At 40.3% G+C, this 17,901-nt stretch overlaps 1 protein-coding gene across 3 annotated transcripts in view; it reads left to right on the forward strand.

The window, feature by feature from the left end:
- Positions 1–17,901, forward strand: part of traf1 (TNF receptor-associated factor 1) — a 145,279-nt gene that overhangs the window by 95,833 nt on the left and 31,545 nt on the right. For all 3 annotated transcript variants that reach the window (XM_039764399.1, XM_039764400.1, XM_039764398.1), the window contains 2 exons: positions 8,540–8,593; positions 12,110–12,178. In XM_039764399.1, coding sequence (XP_039620333.1) covers positions 8,540–8,593; positions 12,110–12,178 — 123 coding nt within the window. The remainder of the gene's footprint in view (positions 1–8,539; positions 8,594–12,109; positions 12,179–17,901) is intronic.

Raw genomic sequence — 17,901 nt, forward strand, 5'->3', positions numbered from 1 at the left:
CTTGCTGCATGTGCTGCCTGACGGGAAACAGACTTTGTGTTTTCTTTAACTAGAATCTTCAAAAGGAGACTACGGGAGTTAATGTCATAAAAGTGTTTGATTGTATATGTCTTGTAATTTGTTAGGAACATAATGTTTGTCCAAAGTACAACAACTTGTGCTTTTTATATTCAGACTGATGGAGAGTTGGTGATTTTTCTTCAGGAACCCTGAGTTCTTCTTTAGTCCTAAAGCACATACTGATATGCTGAAGGAAAATGAACAACCCTCCTGCTTTGATTATACGTGTGTTGTCAGCAGGAAACTAGGATATTTTTCAAAAAGAAAAATATTAGCTGTTCCTTTTAATGAAGGCTTCAGCAGAGTACGTGTCATATTTTTAATCGAGTGGCTGTTGTCTATTGCCTCGAAAAAAACAAAACCTGGGTGTTTGGAATACAGAATGTCATTATTGTGCTGGGGCACAGCCACATCTGCATCTTGCAGGGAGAAAATGCTTCTCTGTCTAACATCTGGCTGTCTGGGACAACGTGGCCCTTAAATGCCACCTAAAACACACAAATTATAGATTATGAAAGAAATACACTATATAAGATAAACAGATCGATGTATAAGGCATTGATAGATAGACAGATATGTGAAAGACACTATATGATTGATAGATAGAAAATGCACTATATAATAGATAGATGTGTGAAAGGCACTATATAATAGATAGATAGATATGTGAAAGACACTATGATTGATAGATAGATAGAAAATGCACTATATAATAGATAGATGTGTGAAAGGCACTATATAATAGATATGTGAAAGGCACTATATAACAGATAGATAGAAATTTATTTGTCCACTGGAGGAAATTTGACTTTTTACAGAAGAAGAAAACATCTGCCTTGGAATGCCCACTCCCTCCATTATACAGATTTATTGCTATTGGTATAAAGGAGACCCCGTCACATATCTTGACCCACTTCTGTTTAATAATTTGATCCCTTAAAGTCCTCAGTGTTAGTGTACCAGAGAGAGGATGTGCATCATTGTTCATAATGGCACTCAGTTTTTTTTTAATTCTGTCCTCCACTACGAACTCCAGGGGCTCCAGAGTGTGTCACATAACTGAGCCTGCCCTTTTCATTAGGCTGTTGATTCGTTGGGCCTCTCTTGAAGTGTTGTTACCAGACCAGTACACCACACTGGCCATCCATCCATTATCCAACCTGCTATATCCTAACAACAACAACATTTATTTATATAGCACATTTTCATACAAACAAAATGTAGCTCAAAGTGCTTTACAAAATGAAGACACAATAAAAAATAAAAATAAGTCAACATTAATTAACATAGAATAAGTAAGGTCCGATGGCCAGGGTGGACAGAAAAAACAAACAAAAAAACTCCAGAGGCTGGAGAAAAAAAATAAAATCTGTAGGGATTCCAGACCATGAGACCTAACATAAATCAAACAGTCCTCTTTGTATTTAGGGTTCTCATGGAAGGACTCGATGATGATGGTCACGTAGACTTCTGGCTTCCAGTCCATCAATGTTGGAGCATCATGATGCTTTGAGTAGGTGGTGGTGGCACAGGCCGCTACAGGGTCGCTGGAGCCAATCCCAGCCAACACAGGGTGAAATGCAGGAAACAAACCCCGGGTAGGATGCCAGCCCACTGCAGGGTGCCAATGCACCTAACCTGCTTGTCTTTGGACCATGGGAGGAAACTGGAGTACCCGGAGGAAACCCACGCAGACACGGGGAGAACCCGGGAAGCGAACCCAGGTCTCCTTACTGCGAGGCATCAGTCACCGGGCCATCACAGAGTTGTAAAAGATGTGAAGAATTTCACTGTCCACGTTAAAGGAACACAACCTGCCTTTGACGTGGACCCTTGAGTAGTGACCAGATATGAGGGATATGGTGCAGCAAGCATCAATGACTCTCTTTGTGCCAAGAAACAAAGTTCTCCCCTGACTCCTCTCCTGTTTCATCCCCTTTTATCATTACACCCTATAAGTGCAGAATTAACTGAGAATTTCTGCAGGTGACCTAGCCTGCTGTTATACTTGTAATCTGAAGTGTACATCGTGAAGAGAAGGGGACAGGGCTGTTCCTTGTGGTGCTCCAGTGTTGCTCACAGGGTCTCACAAACTGCAGTCTGCCCGACAGATAGTCCATTATCAGGATATCACAGGCGCATCCAATGCATATGTCTGAGTTTATCCCACAAATCAACACATCCATAATCAAAGAGGTAAGGACTTAAAGTAACCTCCCTGGTGCAGACCTACATGAACTGAGATCTTGTCTGTTACCCCAACACTAGTTTTAACTTGAGTCCTTACTCGATTAGGCGCATCCTGGACAATCCTCACATGATACTGTAGTCCTCCTTTTTGTCTCATGCACCTCCAGACCTCTTGACGTGTCACTCTGTCGTAAGCCTCCTCCAAATCAATGAACGGTGTATGCAAATCGTTTTTCTTGATGCTTCTTTGTCAGCTGTCTCAATACAAAGACTGCATCAGTTGTTCCTCTCCCTGGCATAAAACCAAACTGTTCCTCCCCTGTGGTGGTCTCTGCCCTAACCCTTCTCTCTGTAACCCTTTCCCAAATTTTCACTGTGTGTGACATCAGCTTTATCTCTCTGTAGTTTCCACAATCCTGAATATTGCCCTTCTTTTTATAAATGGACTAGCCGCCCCCCTCGGCTCCGCCCATGTAGTAGTGAAACAGGACAAACTTTAAAAATCAATAAAAAAAGATTTAAAAAAATGTAATATGTATTGAGAAGAATTTATATTTATAGCTTTCATATCCGAGGGCTTCTTGATAATATGTTTGGTTTTGCCATTGGGGCGAGGACATATAGGTTTCTTGGGGAACTAACCCAGGAGAAAGTGACTTAAAGCTGACCATGTGAGAAGGATGGTGAGCTAAGATCAAAACCAGTCAACTTGAGTGTCTGTCCCTGGGCCTTGTTAATTGGCATTGCAAAGCAAATCTTCACCAGGAACTGAAATCTCTTGAATTGAAAGGGCATGTCTGTCACGATTAGAGCAGTGCGAGGGACTCAAACCCTCTCGTCAATGCCACATCAGACCGCCTTGAACGGAGGCTGGCGCAAGAGTGATTTCCAGCAAATTATACAACAAAACCTGATGTAAATCCTTTAAGTAGTTCTCTCGTGGAAAGCAGACAGACAGTTGTTGGATTTTATATATAGATATAAATATATATATAGATATATAAATACTGTATAAAGACCGTATATACTCACGTTTAAGTCGGGTCTTGAAACCCGAAAAAATCGATCATAAAATCAGACCCTGACTTGTACGCCTGTTCAAAAATGCGACCCTTGAATTTTTTCTTTTTTTTTTTACATCTTCTTGTCTCCTCCAATCTCACACCAGTTTCTCATACACATCAAATTTTGTAGCAGCAGCGCAGTTACCAATTTCTTTCGCCACTTCAACGACAACTTTTAATTTCAAACCAGCTCCATATTTTCTTCTAATCGTAGATGAGGGATGCTCTCACGATAAAGGTGTATGAGGGTGTGTAATAAGTTTCTAAGTTTAATGTCAATGTGCTCTGTACAAGAAATATTTTATAAATCTGCTTCTTTCTCACGTGTACAGTTGACACAAGGCCAGATTTAACACACAGGGGCTCATCATTTAGAACTGCTAGGCAAAGCGTAGGACAAGATAGACAAAGACTAATGGGCAACGTGCACTATTTCTGTGTGCCTCTTCTTGCCTTATTTGGATTGGCACACATGGAGAAAGAGTATAAAGCCTTGGGACATTGCCCGGAACACCTTTTTTTTTTTTACATCTTCTTGCCTCCTCCAATCTCACATCAGTTTGTCAGACACATCAAATTGTATTGCAGCAGTGTAGTTACCAATTTCTTTCGCCACTTCAACAACTTTTAATTTAAAACCAGCTTCATATTGTCTTCTGATCGAACGCTCCATTGTAGATAAGGGATGCTCTTACGATAAAGATGTATGAGGGTGTGAGATACAAAAAACATTAAACAGTGCAAAGAGTCGCTTTGGAATAGTTTGGGTATTACCGTGTGGTCACAGTACATAGAAATAAAGGTAGTATGCACCATGGTTACTCTCTCAGGTGGGCACAAGCGTATCATAATCTCTTCGACCAATAGCGTCAGTTGTCCACATTTGACATATACGACCGATATTATAAAATACCGGAAATAATACGGTAAAATCAAGCTCTGACTTATCCACGGAAGAACTTAAACGTGAGTATATATATGTTGTGTATTATATACATTGTGTATGTGTGTATATATATATATATATATATATATATATATATATATCTTTATATACTGTATAATACGCTACCGTGACTATCTGTTTGTCTGTCCAGGATCTTAAATTACCAGTAGCTCTCAAACCGTTTGACCGATTGATCTGAAATTTGGTACACGTATACTACGTGACGTCTACTATCCGCTTTCGGGGTGATGATTGACCTCCAAGGTTATTCCTCTTTTTCTTTTATTTTATTGTAGAATCAACTCTCAACAGTGCGCAGCAGGGTGGCCATGCGGTGCATGTGTACAGGTGCCGTTCTCATCCCTACCACCTTCACTTCCTCTACCTCTTCATATCTTAAATCATTCTTGAGGCAGATTGAACACTTAAGTGTCAGCTTAAGTGAAAAATTAAAGAAAACGTACTAAGTAATTGCAACACAACTGACTTAATCAGTTTTAATGCGAAAAGATGCCGACGGAAGAAGAGAAGAAAGAAGTGGGCTGCTAGGGTGGAGAAAAGAAGAGCTGCTCAGGAAGCAGCAAGCGCAGCAAGCGCATCAACCTCTGAGCAAACAAGTGCTAAACGTACAGAGAAAGAGAATGAAAACTATAAGTCAAGTATATTTGCTGCATGTTATCGTGTAGTGTGCCGTCACTGGTGTATATATGTTAACTGTGTAAGCCCGTGCTGTAAAAAGCCCAGGGTCCTAGAAACTATTGAAATCATTGGAAAAAAACTGAAATGTACAGTAGAAGAAACTACTCTGGGCGTCTCTCTCCTAGGAGGTTTTGTTTTGCCAACGTGCTCGCCTTGCTTGTGTATTTGCAGCTAAGCGTGTTTCTGTTTCCTCGGAGGTGGATCCCTTATCCCGACTCCACTTCTCACTTCCAGGCCGAACTGACAGACACACACACATACTTCCAAGCGTAGACATTTATGTATAAGATAGATATAATTTCTCTGTTCCTCCACTACTCTGGTGTTCTCTCTTGTTCACAGATCTTCTGCATTCGATCCCACAACACATCTACTCCTTTTTCTTCTCAACTCTTCCACAATTCTGCTGGTATTTCATCTGGCCCTCTTGCCTTTCCATTTTTCATTCTTTTCACTGCCTCCTTTTAACAATAAATTAGAACAATCTAGACGAGAACAGGCCATTCAGCCCAACAAAGCTCGCCAGTCCTATCCACTTGTTTCCTCCAAGAAAACATCAAGTCGAGTTTTGAAAGTCCCTAACGTCTTACTGTCTACCACACTACTTGGTAGCTTATTCTAAGTGTCTATCGTTCTTTGTGTAAAGAAAAACTTCCTAATGTTTGTGCGAAATTTACCCTTCACAAGTTTCCAAATGTGTCCCCGTGTTCTTGATGAACTCATTTTAAAATACAAGTCTCGATCCACTGGACTAATTCCCTTCATAATTTTAAACACTTCAGTCAGGTCACCTCTTAATCTTCTTTTGCTTAAACTGTAAAGGCTCAGCTCTTTTAATCTTTCCTCATAATTCAACCCCTGTAGCCCTGGAATCAGCCTTGTCGCTCTTCTCTGGACCTTCTCTAGTGCTGTTATGTCTTTTTTGTAGCCTGGAGACCAAAACTGCACCCAGTACTCAAGATGAGGCCTCACCAGTGTGTTATAAAGGTTGAGCAGAACCTCCTGAGACTTGTACTCCACAGATCGTGCTATATAACCTGACATTCTGTCAGCCTTCTTAATGGCTTCTGAACACTGTCTGGAAGTTGATAGCTTGGAGTCCACTATGACTCCTAAATCCTTCTCATAAGGTGTACTCTCGATTTTTCGACCGCCCATTGTGTATTCAAACCTAATATTTTTACTTCCTATGTGTAATACTTTACATTTACTGACATTAAATTTCATCGTCCACAAATCTGACCAAGCCTGTATGCTATCCAAGTCCTTTACCTCCTCCCTTCTTATTCTTCATATTGGCCTTTCATTTAAGACTCCTTCCCCAAACACTACCCTTGGATTTTCTTCATTCACATGCTTTTCAAAGCACTTCTTCCATTTGTCCCTTATGACTGTATGTAAGTTCAGCCTGCTTAGTTTTAAACTATCCTTACAACCTTTATCTGCTGAACAGGTGGTTTCACATTTTTTGTAGAACAACCTTATTGCGAAACATTCAGGTCATTTGGACCTAATACAATCCAAAGTGTTACTTCTCTGTCATTGAGCTTGACAGTTTGAATGTTTTTGTGGTCTTAAGTTGGTTTTATTTTTCCAGGGGGCATTGTACCAGACATCTAGTGATTTGTTTAGGTGTTTATAAAGAGTTTACCACACCTAGCCATACTTGTTTTGTCTTATTCTCAGTGATGGTAGAGTCATTAACTGTTTGTAGGGAGGTGAGTGAGAAGACAGATTAAGTTTCAGAATGCTTGGGGTGCCAACCAGGTAACTCCCATCTAACCATTTAATTTCAAACGAAAACAAAATACAAAAACTTGATAGGTGCATACTGGCACACACAAACAGTACAGGCTGTGGCCTCTTATCACCCTCTAGTGGAGGTTTCAGGCAATTATGGTCTGGAGTTATTCCTAACAATTGGCTTCTCAGGTGTAAATGAGACGCACCTTCTGGAAAAGTCTGCTTTTTATATTGTCTGGAGTGGAAGGGGCGGGGCTTCTCTGGCTCTGGCCAAATCTAGACTCCAAAGGGTAGAACCAGGCTGAGGTATCTTATGAAGCAATGAATCTCACCTGAGGAATCACAAACCCCTGTGACCCCTAATGTCCTGAACATGGGGGTCCATGTACAAAAAGCGGTGTGTTTTATCTTGGTAGAGTAATATATATATATATATTGCTGTACTTTCCCCTATTGTATTATTAATATGTAGCCTTAGAATGCCTAATCTCACAGACTTACCACTGTATATAAGGTATTATTGTATATGCCTTATCCCCAACTTGCCTTCTATATCTATAACCTCAGGCAATTAGATGTAGTAAAAAAACAAGCAGGAGTTAAGTTACACATAAAATAATGTATTACTGATAATATTCATAAATAATAACAAAATGTAAAGTACTTTTGAATATTGGCAACCATACAACCTGATTAAATGGTGATGTGTAGCTCAGGTGGCACACAGACTTGTAGTTACTTAATGTCTCTAGTTAAGGCATCATTGGTGCTCAGCTTTCAGCCCCATGTCTGTTCAAAATGGCTGCTGAGCTGTGCTCTTCATTGTGTTGTCTTCAGTTCATGGTGTGATGGTCTTGTTCGGTTGTTATCAAGAGAAAGATACTTCTGCATCATCACAGGTTAGCAAGAGAGATGAGATGCTTCTTCATCATATTTCGGTTAGAGAGAGAATGTGGTTGAGCAAGCAAATTTATAGGTTTTCTGCCCAACCCCTACAGCCATATCTCAGACCAATGGGGGGAAATAGTACATCTTAACACCTGCAACTCCCCCAAGACGATATGTTAAGCTAAACTGGCTTTATGTGGGGATGAGAGACAGACTTTAGCAAAGAAACACTCGCCAAACTGGTTTAAGACACATCCCCAAATCCTGTTGTAAAAGGGGGGCAAACACAAATGCCTCTCACCAAAGTAACACTAAATGACATTGCTTCGCCTAAATTAAAAATAAAGACATACAAAACATTTATCAAGTTATATGCAAAATCTTACATCACAACACGGTGTGACCGAAAATGTATGCAATCCCATAAATGAAAGTCTGCAATGTGGTGCACTTTACTCACAATTGAATTGTTTGATTTGTAATTGTAAGCTGTGGGAGAAATCCGGGAAAAATGGATCTTTGTCCTAAACATTATGGAGGGCACTGTGTTTATGTTTCCAGAGTGTGTCTGCGTATTCCTGTTATTTTATTTAAAGGTAACACCAGTCCCAATCCAACGATGATTAAAGACGTCTTTAAGAAAACAGTAACTGCTAAAAACAGTGATATCTAGGTGTAAGACATAACAAATATATATTTTTTTAATGAATTCCCTTCAGCATTATTGTTTGCTCAGGATAGACTCTCCTTTGCTCTCTGTGTTGTTCATCTCTGGTGATCTGAAGCTACTATTGCAATGCATAAGGCGCCCACCTCCCTTGTAGTCATCTTAAAATCTTTCAATCTTTGTCACTGTCACTGTATTGGCCTCATATATTGATTTTGTGTCTAGAGCGCATGCCGAAGATTAGTAGAATCAGCCGCTAAAGCGTCTCATTTTTACCCATAGAAACATTCTTGTGAAAAGGCCCAAGTGAAGGAAAAGAAGCCTGCAAAGGAAAAGGTAAGATGAGCGGACGCCTTGACAAGATTGTGCCTCTGATGGCCTTTTAGGGTTATTGTGAAGATAGTCTGCATGTGACTTTTTCCTTCTTAAATTTGTTAGTGATTTCTTGTGACAATTATCAGCTGTGAATGCTAGAGTCATTGTTGCCCCGTTAAACCCACCAGACAGATGTCATGGGCACACTTTTTTATAAGCACCAAGAATAATTCTTTAATAATTTCTTCAGTAAAGTGCACAAAGCACTGCACACTCCACAATTCTCCAATCAATAATAATAAACAATAGTCAATAATCACAATAATCCTCCTCTCCACCCAGCAGCACCATCACTCTACCCCCCAACTCCAGCTCAGCTTGCTGGGTCTCAGCCAGTCCTTTAAATAGTCCTTGACCCGGAAGTGTTCCTTCTCCGGGTCAAACGCCACTGCGGGCTTTCGTCCTCGTGCCTCCGAAGTACTTCCGGGTCGTAATGACAGTAGGAGTCCCCAGGTTCCTTGTGAGCTCCCCCTGGCGGCACCCACGGCACCCAACAGGGCTGAAAAACCAGACCCCATGTCCCATGATGCCCTGTGGGAATCCGGGGAACAATTTCCGTCCAGGGGAGCTGCCATCTAGCGTCCCGGGGGATGTAGTGCCCTGAAAAGGCTGCTCTTCCTCCTCCTTTCTGTTGAGGGACGTCCCGGCCAGACTGAAACGCTGGCTATCCATCACACAGCATAAGAAAATGAAGACTTTAATGTTAAAAAGTTTGATTGTATCTGAATTATTGCGTGCATGAAGAGAAATGTAGTCTAAATACAGCATGAGTTCATCTTTGTCATCTTCATGTGGATCATTGTTTTTTACTTTTAATTTTTCCTGAATATCTGGAAGATATTCCCAGAATTTATAATATTTGTAGAATGTTGAAATGTATAGGTGCATTGGCAATCCTAAATTGTCCCTAGTGTGTGCTTGGTGTGTGGGTGTGTGTGTGCCCTCCGGTGGGCTGATGCCCTACCCGGGGTTTGTTTCCTGCCTTGCGCCCTGTATTGGCTGGGATTGGCTCCAGCAGACCCCCCGTGACCCTGTAGTTAGGATGTAGCGGGTTGGATGATGGATGGATGGATGAAATGTGTGCAAAAATACAAATTTGAAAGAAAAAGATAGCGTAATTAATATTTATAATGTAACAATGTTTGAGACGTAAGCAAAGAATTGGGCACTGAGAAAGGCTTCACTACATGCTTCATTATAAATATTTTGCATTATTAGGTTACATTGTTTTGGGCAGAGTAGTGTAACATTAAAAAAAAAATCAGGAGTGGTCTCCCCAGAGTGCAGGCAGGGTGGAGAAGAGTGTCAGGAGTGATTTGTGACAGACGGGTATCAGCAAGAGTGAAAGGGAAGGTCTACAGGATGGTAATGAGACCAGCTATGTTATATGGGCTGGAGATGATGGCACAGGAGACGGAGCTGGAGGTGGCAGAGTTAAAGATGCTAAGATTTTCATTGGGGGTGACGAGGATGAACAGGATTAGAAATGAGGACATTAGAGGGTCAGCTCAGGTGGGACGGTTTGGAGACAAAGACAGAGAGGCGAGATTGCATTGGTTTGGACATGTGCAGAGGAGAGATGTTGGGTATACTGGGAGAAGGGTGTTAAAGATAGAGCTGCCAGGTAAGAGGAAAAGAGGACGACCTAAGAGAACGTTTATGGACGTGGGGAGAGAAGACATGAAGATGATGGGTGTGACAAAGCAAGATGATGAGGACAGGAAGGTATGGAAGAAGATGATCCGCTTTGGCAACATCTAACGGGAGCAGCCAAAAGAAGAAAAAGAAGAATTATGTACATTAAAGAATCATCAACAACAAATCAAATCAAATTAATAATATATTAAACAATATTATAAAAGTAAAGTTGAATAAATCAGACTCTCCAGTTGCATGAGTAAAAGGTTGGGCCCAAAAGTTGATAGACATCTACGTTTTGCACGTAAAAATTTGGTTGACCTAAGTGAAAGCATACTCAAGTTATCGTGTTTAAACACACACACACACACACACAGATAGACATAATTTCAAAAATAATATTTTCAGACTCAGTGAAATCTAAAACATCAAGATTAATCAAAATCTTGAAATGGAGTTTTTGGAGGATTCCAATACTTTCCCTATAATTCATATACGAGAAAGTCAGGGAGGTCGGAAACATCAAAATTCATCAAAATCTCGACATCGAATCTTTGGACGATTCCAATACTTTGCCCACACAGGTATTTCATATATGAGACATTTTTGAGTTTGGGGCAGCCTGGTGGCGCAGTGGTAGCACTGCTGTTTTGTAGTAAGGAGACCAGGGTTTGCATCCTGAGTCCTCCCTGCTTGCAGTTTGCATGTTCTCCCCGTGTCTTCATGGGTTTCCTTCCTCAGTCCAAAGACATGCTGGGTAGGCAACACTAAATTGGCCCGTGTGTGTGCTTGGTGAGCGTGCGTATGTATGTTGTGTGTGTGTGTGTGTGTGTGTGTGTACCAGTGTATTAGACCCAGCGATGGACTGGCACCCTGCCCAGGAACTGTTCCTGCCTTGTGCCCTATGCTAGCTAGGATGGGCCCCAGCGCCCAAACCGATACTCTGGTCTGGATGAAATGGGTTAGACAATGACTGACTTTTAAATTATTTCTTTTTCTTAAATAATAATTGATGTTTCTGCTTTGCTTGCATTATGTAAAGCAAGGGTCTCCAACTCTGGTCCTGGTGTGCTGCTGTGGTGGTCATTCTAACCTTTTTCTTAATTAGTGACCAGTTTTTGCTATTAATGAACTCTTTTGCCTTAATTTTAATTGACTTGCTATTTAAGACTCTGACTTCTTTATTGTTTCTTTTTTCCTTAATTAGCAGCCAAAAAACAACAAGATACAAAACAAGTCGACCCATGACCAGCTAACGTGCATCCACCATACAACATCTGAAAATGAAGGAAGGTGAAGGTCTCAGTAAGGCTCATCTGCGCAGGTCCATAAAAGATTTTGACGAGAGTCTTAGAAAAAAAGAAAATTAACAGTTTTGGAAATGTCCGCTGTGGCAGAATGAGAGCACCGACAAGCCATGGGATATAATAACTGGGTTAATGAACAACAAGAACTGGCTTCTGATTAAGAAACTGGTTGGAGTGAAATTGGTTGGAATCTGAGACCCTGACTTAGCTGGTCATCTGTTGGCTCACTCACGTCACATCTCATTTCTGTTTGGGTGACATTTAAATAAAATATGAAGCAATTCAGAGGACTGAATCTAAAAAAACACAACTCAATTGAAATAAAGGGAGAAGACGTTAATTAGCAGTAAAAACTGGTCACTAATTAAGAGAAGGATTAGAATGAAAATGTGCAGCTGCAGTAGTGCTCCATAACCGGAGATGGAGACCCCTGGTGTCACAATTTACTGAAATCCACTTGGCCTTATAATGTTGATATGTTACTTGTTGTGATCATCTTAGTAAACAAAATGTAATTTCTTATATTCTGTAGAATCGATCCTTAATGACAGCAAAGAATAAGGACCAGTGTCGCTTCTGTGAAGTTGGCTGCACCTTTAAGGTAAGTTTGGAGTTCCTGTGACATGTGGGAATATTTGCCGTTTTGTTTGTTTGTTGTGCGTTTTCATTTGGCAAGTAGTCGCTACATGAAGTCCTAGCATTTGAGACGATTTTATGGTCGATTTATTTGACAAAACATAAAACTGGTATTAAAACTCTGAAATTTACTCCATTAAAATATCTGAGGAACCCACCTCTGAATGGTGTGGTTAACATTCATGTTGCTAAATTTCTAGATATATAAAATCCAACGTCTGTTTGCCTTTATGTCTGTCCGTTTTTCACAAAAGAACTACTTAACGGATTTAGATTGGGGTTTTTTTCAATAATTTGCTTGAACATTCCGGTTGAAGTATTAGAGTTCACTTGCGGCATCGATTTATGTGTGCGAATCCAAGAGACGGACTGTGGGCCGAGGGGAGGTGGAGGCGGGACCTCAGGAGTAGGGAGCCGGTAGTAGGCGGGGCCTTCCTCACTCATGCGCCAGCCTCCTTTCGAGTTGCTCCACATCTCGCCACGTGTTGGAGCGCACCTTGCCTCAGCTTAGCTAGTGATACCTGTTTGTTCAGCAGACATTATCTTCTAGAGCAGTGGTCTCCAACATGTCGTTCACGAGCTACCAGTAGCTCGCAACCCCTTTCCAAGTAGCTCGCTAAAGGTTAATGAATCCTACATAAATCTGAAAATTTGATTAGTCAAATTAGGGGTGGGCGATCTTTCCAAAAAATCATATCACGATTCACAATCCGAATTGCAATCTATCTCTTCAATGTGACGTACACTTAAGAGAATATCCGGGCTCAGATTCAGCAAAACCTAAGTAACACTTTATTTTAAATATCAAACAAAGTTGAATTCAATTGTTCTCTCGTCCGCTAGCTAAGTGGAGTTAAGGTACCCACCCCGAAGCTGGCAAGTGAGTGATTGAGTGAGGAAGGCCCCTCCCCTCTGCCCACTTCGGGTCTCTCAGATTGGCGCAAATAAATTGGAACCGCAAGCAAACTGTGATACATAGCGAAATACGAGAAGTCGCAAAATCAACCGGAATGTTCAAGCAAATTATAGAAAAAAAACCCGATCTCAATCTGTTAAGCAGTTCTCTCGTGAAATGCGGACAGACTTACAGACAGAGAGACATTGGATTTTGTATATATTAGTAAACCTTCAAAATAATGTGCAGTTGAAGTCTCAACAGTATTCTCAACATTTCTGGAGCTTAGTACAGCCAGATAACTATAAGAATCTTCACCAAGCAGCTCTGAAAATGCCTGCTTTGTTTGGGTCTCCATACCTCTGTGAGTCTGACGTGAATGTCTTGAAATCAAAAGTTCAGAACAAGACGGACAGATGAACATTTAAATGACTCCATAAGAGTGAACCTCAGTGGCTACGCTCTACCATACACCTCAGTGCCAGTCATCTGACAAACTGAAAAACACAACTGGACATGTGAATAAAGTGACACAGTGACGTGTGACAAAATGACAAATGAATAAGTCATATCTATGTACAGTGGTACCTCAGTATACGTCCTTAATCCGTTCCAGATCGTTTGACTTATACCAAACAGGACATATACCAAACAAATTTTTTCCATGAGAAATAAAGGGAAAATGATGAATCCATTTCCATGAAAAAAAATCCTATTGTTATTGGTATATTATACATTGATGGGGTTGTATAAAATAATTTAAACACTGCTTAATACTAAAATACATAAACACAAAAGCAATTAGGTGAAATAAGTGAAAATTTAACCTCAATTTACTTTTTAATAACGTCTTTGTTTTTCACAATCGTAGACACCGTCGTTCTCGGCATACGGTATACAGCAGCCATGTCCCGGATACGCATGCCACCTTCATACTTTTCAACAATTAATTCAAATTTACGCGAAAAAACACAAAATCACGTGAAAATTCACAGAGAGTTATAGCGCGGGTTGTTCACTGAATACTAGCAACTGGCGTACTGACGCCCGTGGGCAGTTGTGGCTTATCAATCAATCAATCAACATTTATTTCTATAGCACATATTCATACAAAAAAATGTAGCTCAAAGTGCTTTACAAAATGAATAGAAAAATAGAAGACACAATAAAAAATAAACATAAGTCAACATTAATTAACATATAATATATATAATATAATATAAGAGTCTTGAGAGAGAGGTAAACAAGGGTAGTGAAGTGTTCTGTAGTTTGAAGTAACGACACACTCAGAATAACATTTCGAATGCTGTTTATTTTGAACCATGTTTAACCAACTCTCCATACAGCGTTCTTTGTAAACCACACCACGCACCTCCGGTAGTCATACGTCTCAAAAGACGCAGACCACAGCAATCAACACCCGAACATAAAGCAATGGACAAAAGCATCATTGAACAATCATATATAACAGGTAGCACGCGGGTTGTTCACTGAATGCTAGCAAGTGCCATACTGACACTCGTGGGCAGTCGTGGCTTTGTCTCGAGAGAGGTAAACAAGGGTAGCACGCGAGTCGTATTCCAAACAAAGGTCGTATACCAAGCAAAATTTTTCATGTCCAAACAGGACGTATACCAAGTTGGACTTATTCCAAAGCGGACGAATACCAAGGTAATATATTTTTTTGTGATGTTTTAATGCAAAATGTCACTTGTGGACCCCAACACTTTGTAAATGTATAATAAGAGAATAAGAATAATCAGAATAAATGTTAGAAAACATGAGTAGCTCTCACCCATTTTCATTTTGCAAAAGTAGCTCTCTATGGGGAAAGGTTGCAGACCCCTGATCTAGAGATTGTTAAAGAGTAACGTTTGACGTTTTTGAGAGAGAGATCAGAGCTATGTGTGATTTAGAGGGAAACTGCTCATTGGCAGAGATATCACGGCCACGTGCTCTTCTCCCCACACGGGGGACACTCTCCCCTCAGAGCTGAACACGATCAGATTCAGTGCCAACGTTTGACATTGGAGCGTACCTACCTTCTGCTTGTTCAGAGATACCTTGCCAACCTTTTACATTTTTGGGAAAAAGATCACAGCTACATTCTCGCCCCTGATAACAAATCCAAAAATATTGTATATCAAGAGGCCCTCAGATACAAAAGCTATCAATATAAATTCTTCTCAATACAAATTATTGCATTTTTCTTTTTATTTTATTATTGATTTTTAAAGTTTGTCCTGTTTCATTACTATGCGGGTGGAGTCGCGGGGGACAGCTAGTATAAAATATAAAGAAATGTACTTTGACAAAGCCAAAAATTCAAAAACAAATAGCTATTAGCTAAACAAAGCGGACTTTCCTGATGGACTGAATGGTCTCCTCTCATTTGTTCAATTCCTTATGTTCTTATGTGTAACAAAAACATGTAAATACCAAATCGTCAACATAAATACAGTAGGAAACGTATATCTACTATCCACTACTATACTAATGCAGATTTAGCAAGAATGGGCTGCCATCAATCAGGTTTGGGCCCAGAAGTTGATGGACAGCCTGCCAGGGTGAATTGCAGAGGTCTTGAATAAGAAAGAAGGGCCAGCACTGCAAATATGGTCAATAAAAATTTTTTGCAACTTCTGATATGCTTGTAATTCTACTTCAGTATACCAGAAAAACATCTAACAAGATGATCTAAAAACACTGAAGCAGCAAACTTTGTGAAAACCAACACTTGGGTCATTCTCAAAACATTTGGCCACGACTGTACATGGTACCCCTGAAAAAGGAGTAGATGGCAAATACATTTTAAGGTAATGTGATTACCAGGACTAGAAACAGCAAAGAAGCCAATGCCGGGTAAAGAGTGGCTGATTTGATATCCATTTTAGAAGACTGTCATTTTCATGCTACTTCAGACTTCATTGTCACCACATGTCAAATATTGATTCTCCACTTATTTCATTCTCATCTAACACTCTAAAACAGAGTCATGAGTCACTCACTCCTTACTTACTTTTTAAAATCTCATGCCACGCTGTGGCTGTTGCCAGTTATAGCCACTCGTGTATTATACTTTACTTCCATGCAGTATTGCTCAAATGATTACTTTAGGTTTCAGCCTTTTTAACATTAATAGTTTTGTTGTACTGTATATCGTTTTAACTACTCTATCATGATTTACTTGCATCCTTCTCACTTCTTGTTGCTGTCTAATGCATTGAACTTGTAAAACTCCAAAAGAAGAATGTGTTGCAGTAAAATAGAAATTGCAGAGGCCCGTTATAGAAAAGCAAATCAAAAATGCAGTCTATAGTTTAATCTTCTGTTCTATAGTAAAATTTCAAGTTCTCTTATTGACATTGCACATACTGTACAATGAGATTGATATGCGTACCCCATTCACATCAGGAGATGTCATCCACCTGAAGCTAAGCATGCTTGGGCCTGGCCAGTTCTTGGGTGGGAGACCATTTAGAAAAAGCTTGGATTACTGCTAGAAGAGGTGTTGGTGAGGCCAGCAGGGGGCCATTACCCCTTATTCTGAGTGTGGGTCCCAATGCCCCCAGTGCAGGTACAGGGACACTTTGATGTGAAAATGGTGTCATCCTTCAAGGTCCTGACTCTCTGTGGTCATGAAAGATCATTTGGCATCGTTCATAAAGAATAGAGGGTATCCTGATGTCCAGGCAAAATTGCCCTCCATGGCCTAGTCATTCTGGCCCCCTAATCATCCCCTGTCTCTAATTGGCAAAGTATCTCTCACCCCTTCACCACCTAATAACTCATATGTGGCCCAGAAATGGCTGCCATCACATCATCCAGGTGAATGCTACACATTTGTGGTGGTTGAAGTGGCTGCCCACTCACTATGTAAAAAGTACTTTGAATAGTAAGAAAAGTACAATATAAATGTACATGTAAATAATTATGACTATTATTATTATTACCCCACCCAAGAGCAGTGCAAACATAGTAGACAAGGAAAGAGAGTACATACAGTATGTAAAATAAAGTGACTAGAAACAGGAAGGTGCACACCATTTAATGGCAGATATTGCAAAATACAAACGGGTAAGTGCATACAGTAGGTGTCCGAGAGGGGACTAAATTAAATTTTATATAAAACTTTTCATGAGATGGGTCACAAAGAAGGCAACTTTGCCATCTGTATCGTTGAACCTTTCTGTTCTCCAGTTGTAAAAAAATTGTAATATGTCCTGAATGTGGTAAACGCTTTGAGTAGGGGGAAAGTCACTCTGTAAATAAACAATTATTATTTTCAGACCAGTATTGTCCAGCGATTAGTACGAGGGTAAACCAAAAAAGTAAAGGCAATTTGAAAATTAAATAGAAGCTGATGCAATACATCACATTCTCAATGAATTATGGGTCGTTCAAACATGCAGAGTAGAGCATTTTTCCATTAGTCTAGTTGAAACCAAGGTCAGATGAACATGGACGCTCCGCTGCAGGACTGCACCATTGTCGACCAACACGGTGTAGTGAGATCTCTGTGGGCTGAGGGAAAGAAACTTGTTGAAATTCACCGAAGGATGCTGGCTCAGTGGATGGGTAGAAGATTTTAAAGCGGGAAGAACCACTGTAACCGACGAAGCTCGATCTGGTTGACAATCAACATGGCACACACAAGCCCACATTGAAATGGCAAATGGTTTCATCACAAAAGACTGACAGATTACGTTGTCCACTGTTACTAAACTATTGGATATCAGTTGGTGGGTCTGCACACGTCACAGTGCTGGAAGACTTGGGAGTATCATAAAGTT

This window comes from Polypterus senegalus, chromosome 9, assembly GCF_016835505.1.
Source record: "Polypterus senegalus isolate Bchr_013 chromosome 9, ASM1683550v1, whole genome shotgun sequence".
Classification (NCBI taxonomy): domain Eukaryota; kingdom Metazoa; phylum Chordata; class Cladistia; order Polypteriformes; family Polypteridae; genus Polypterus; species Polypterus senegalus.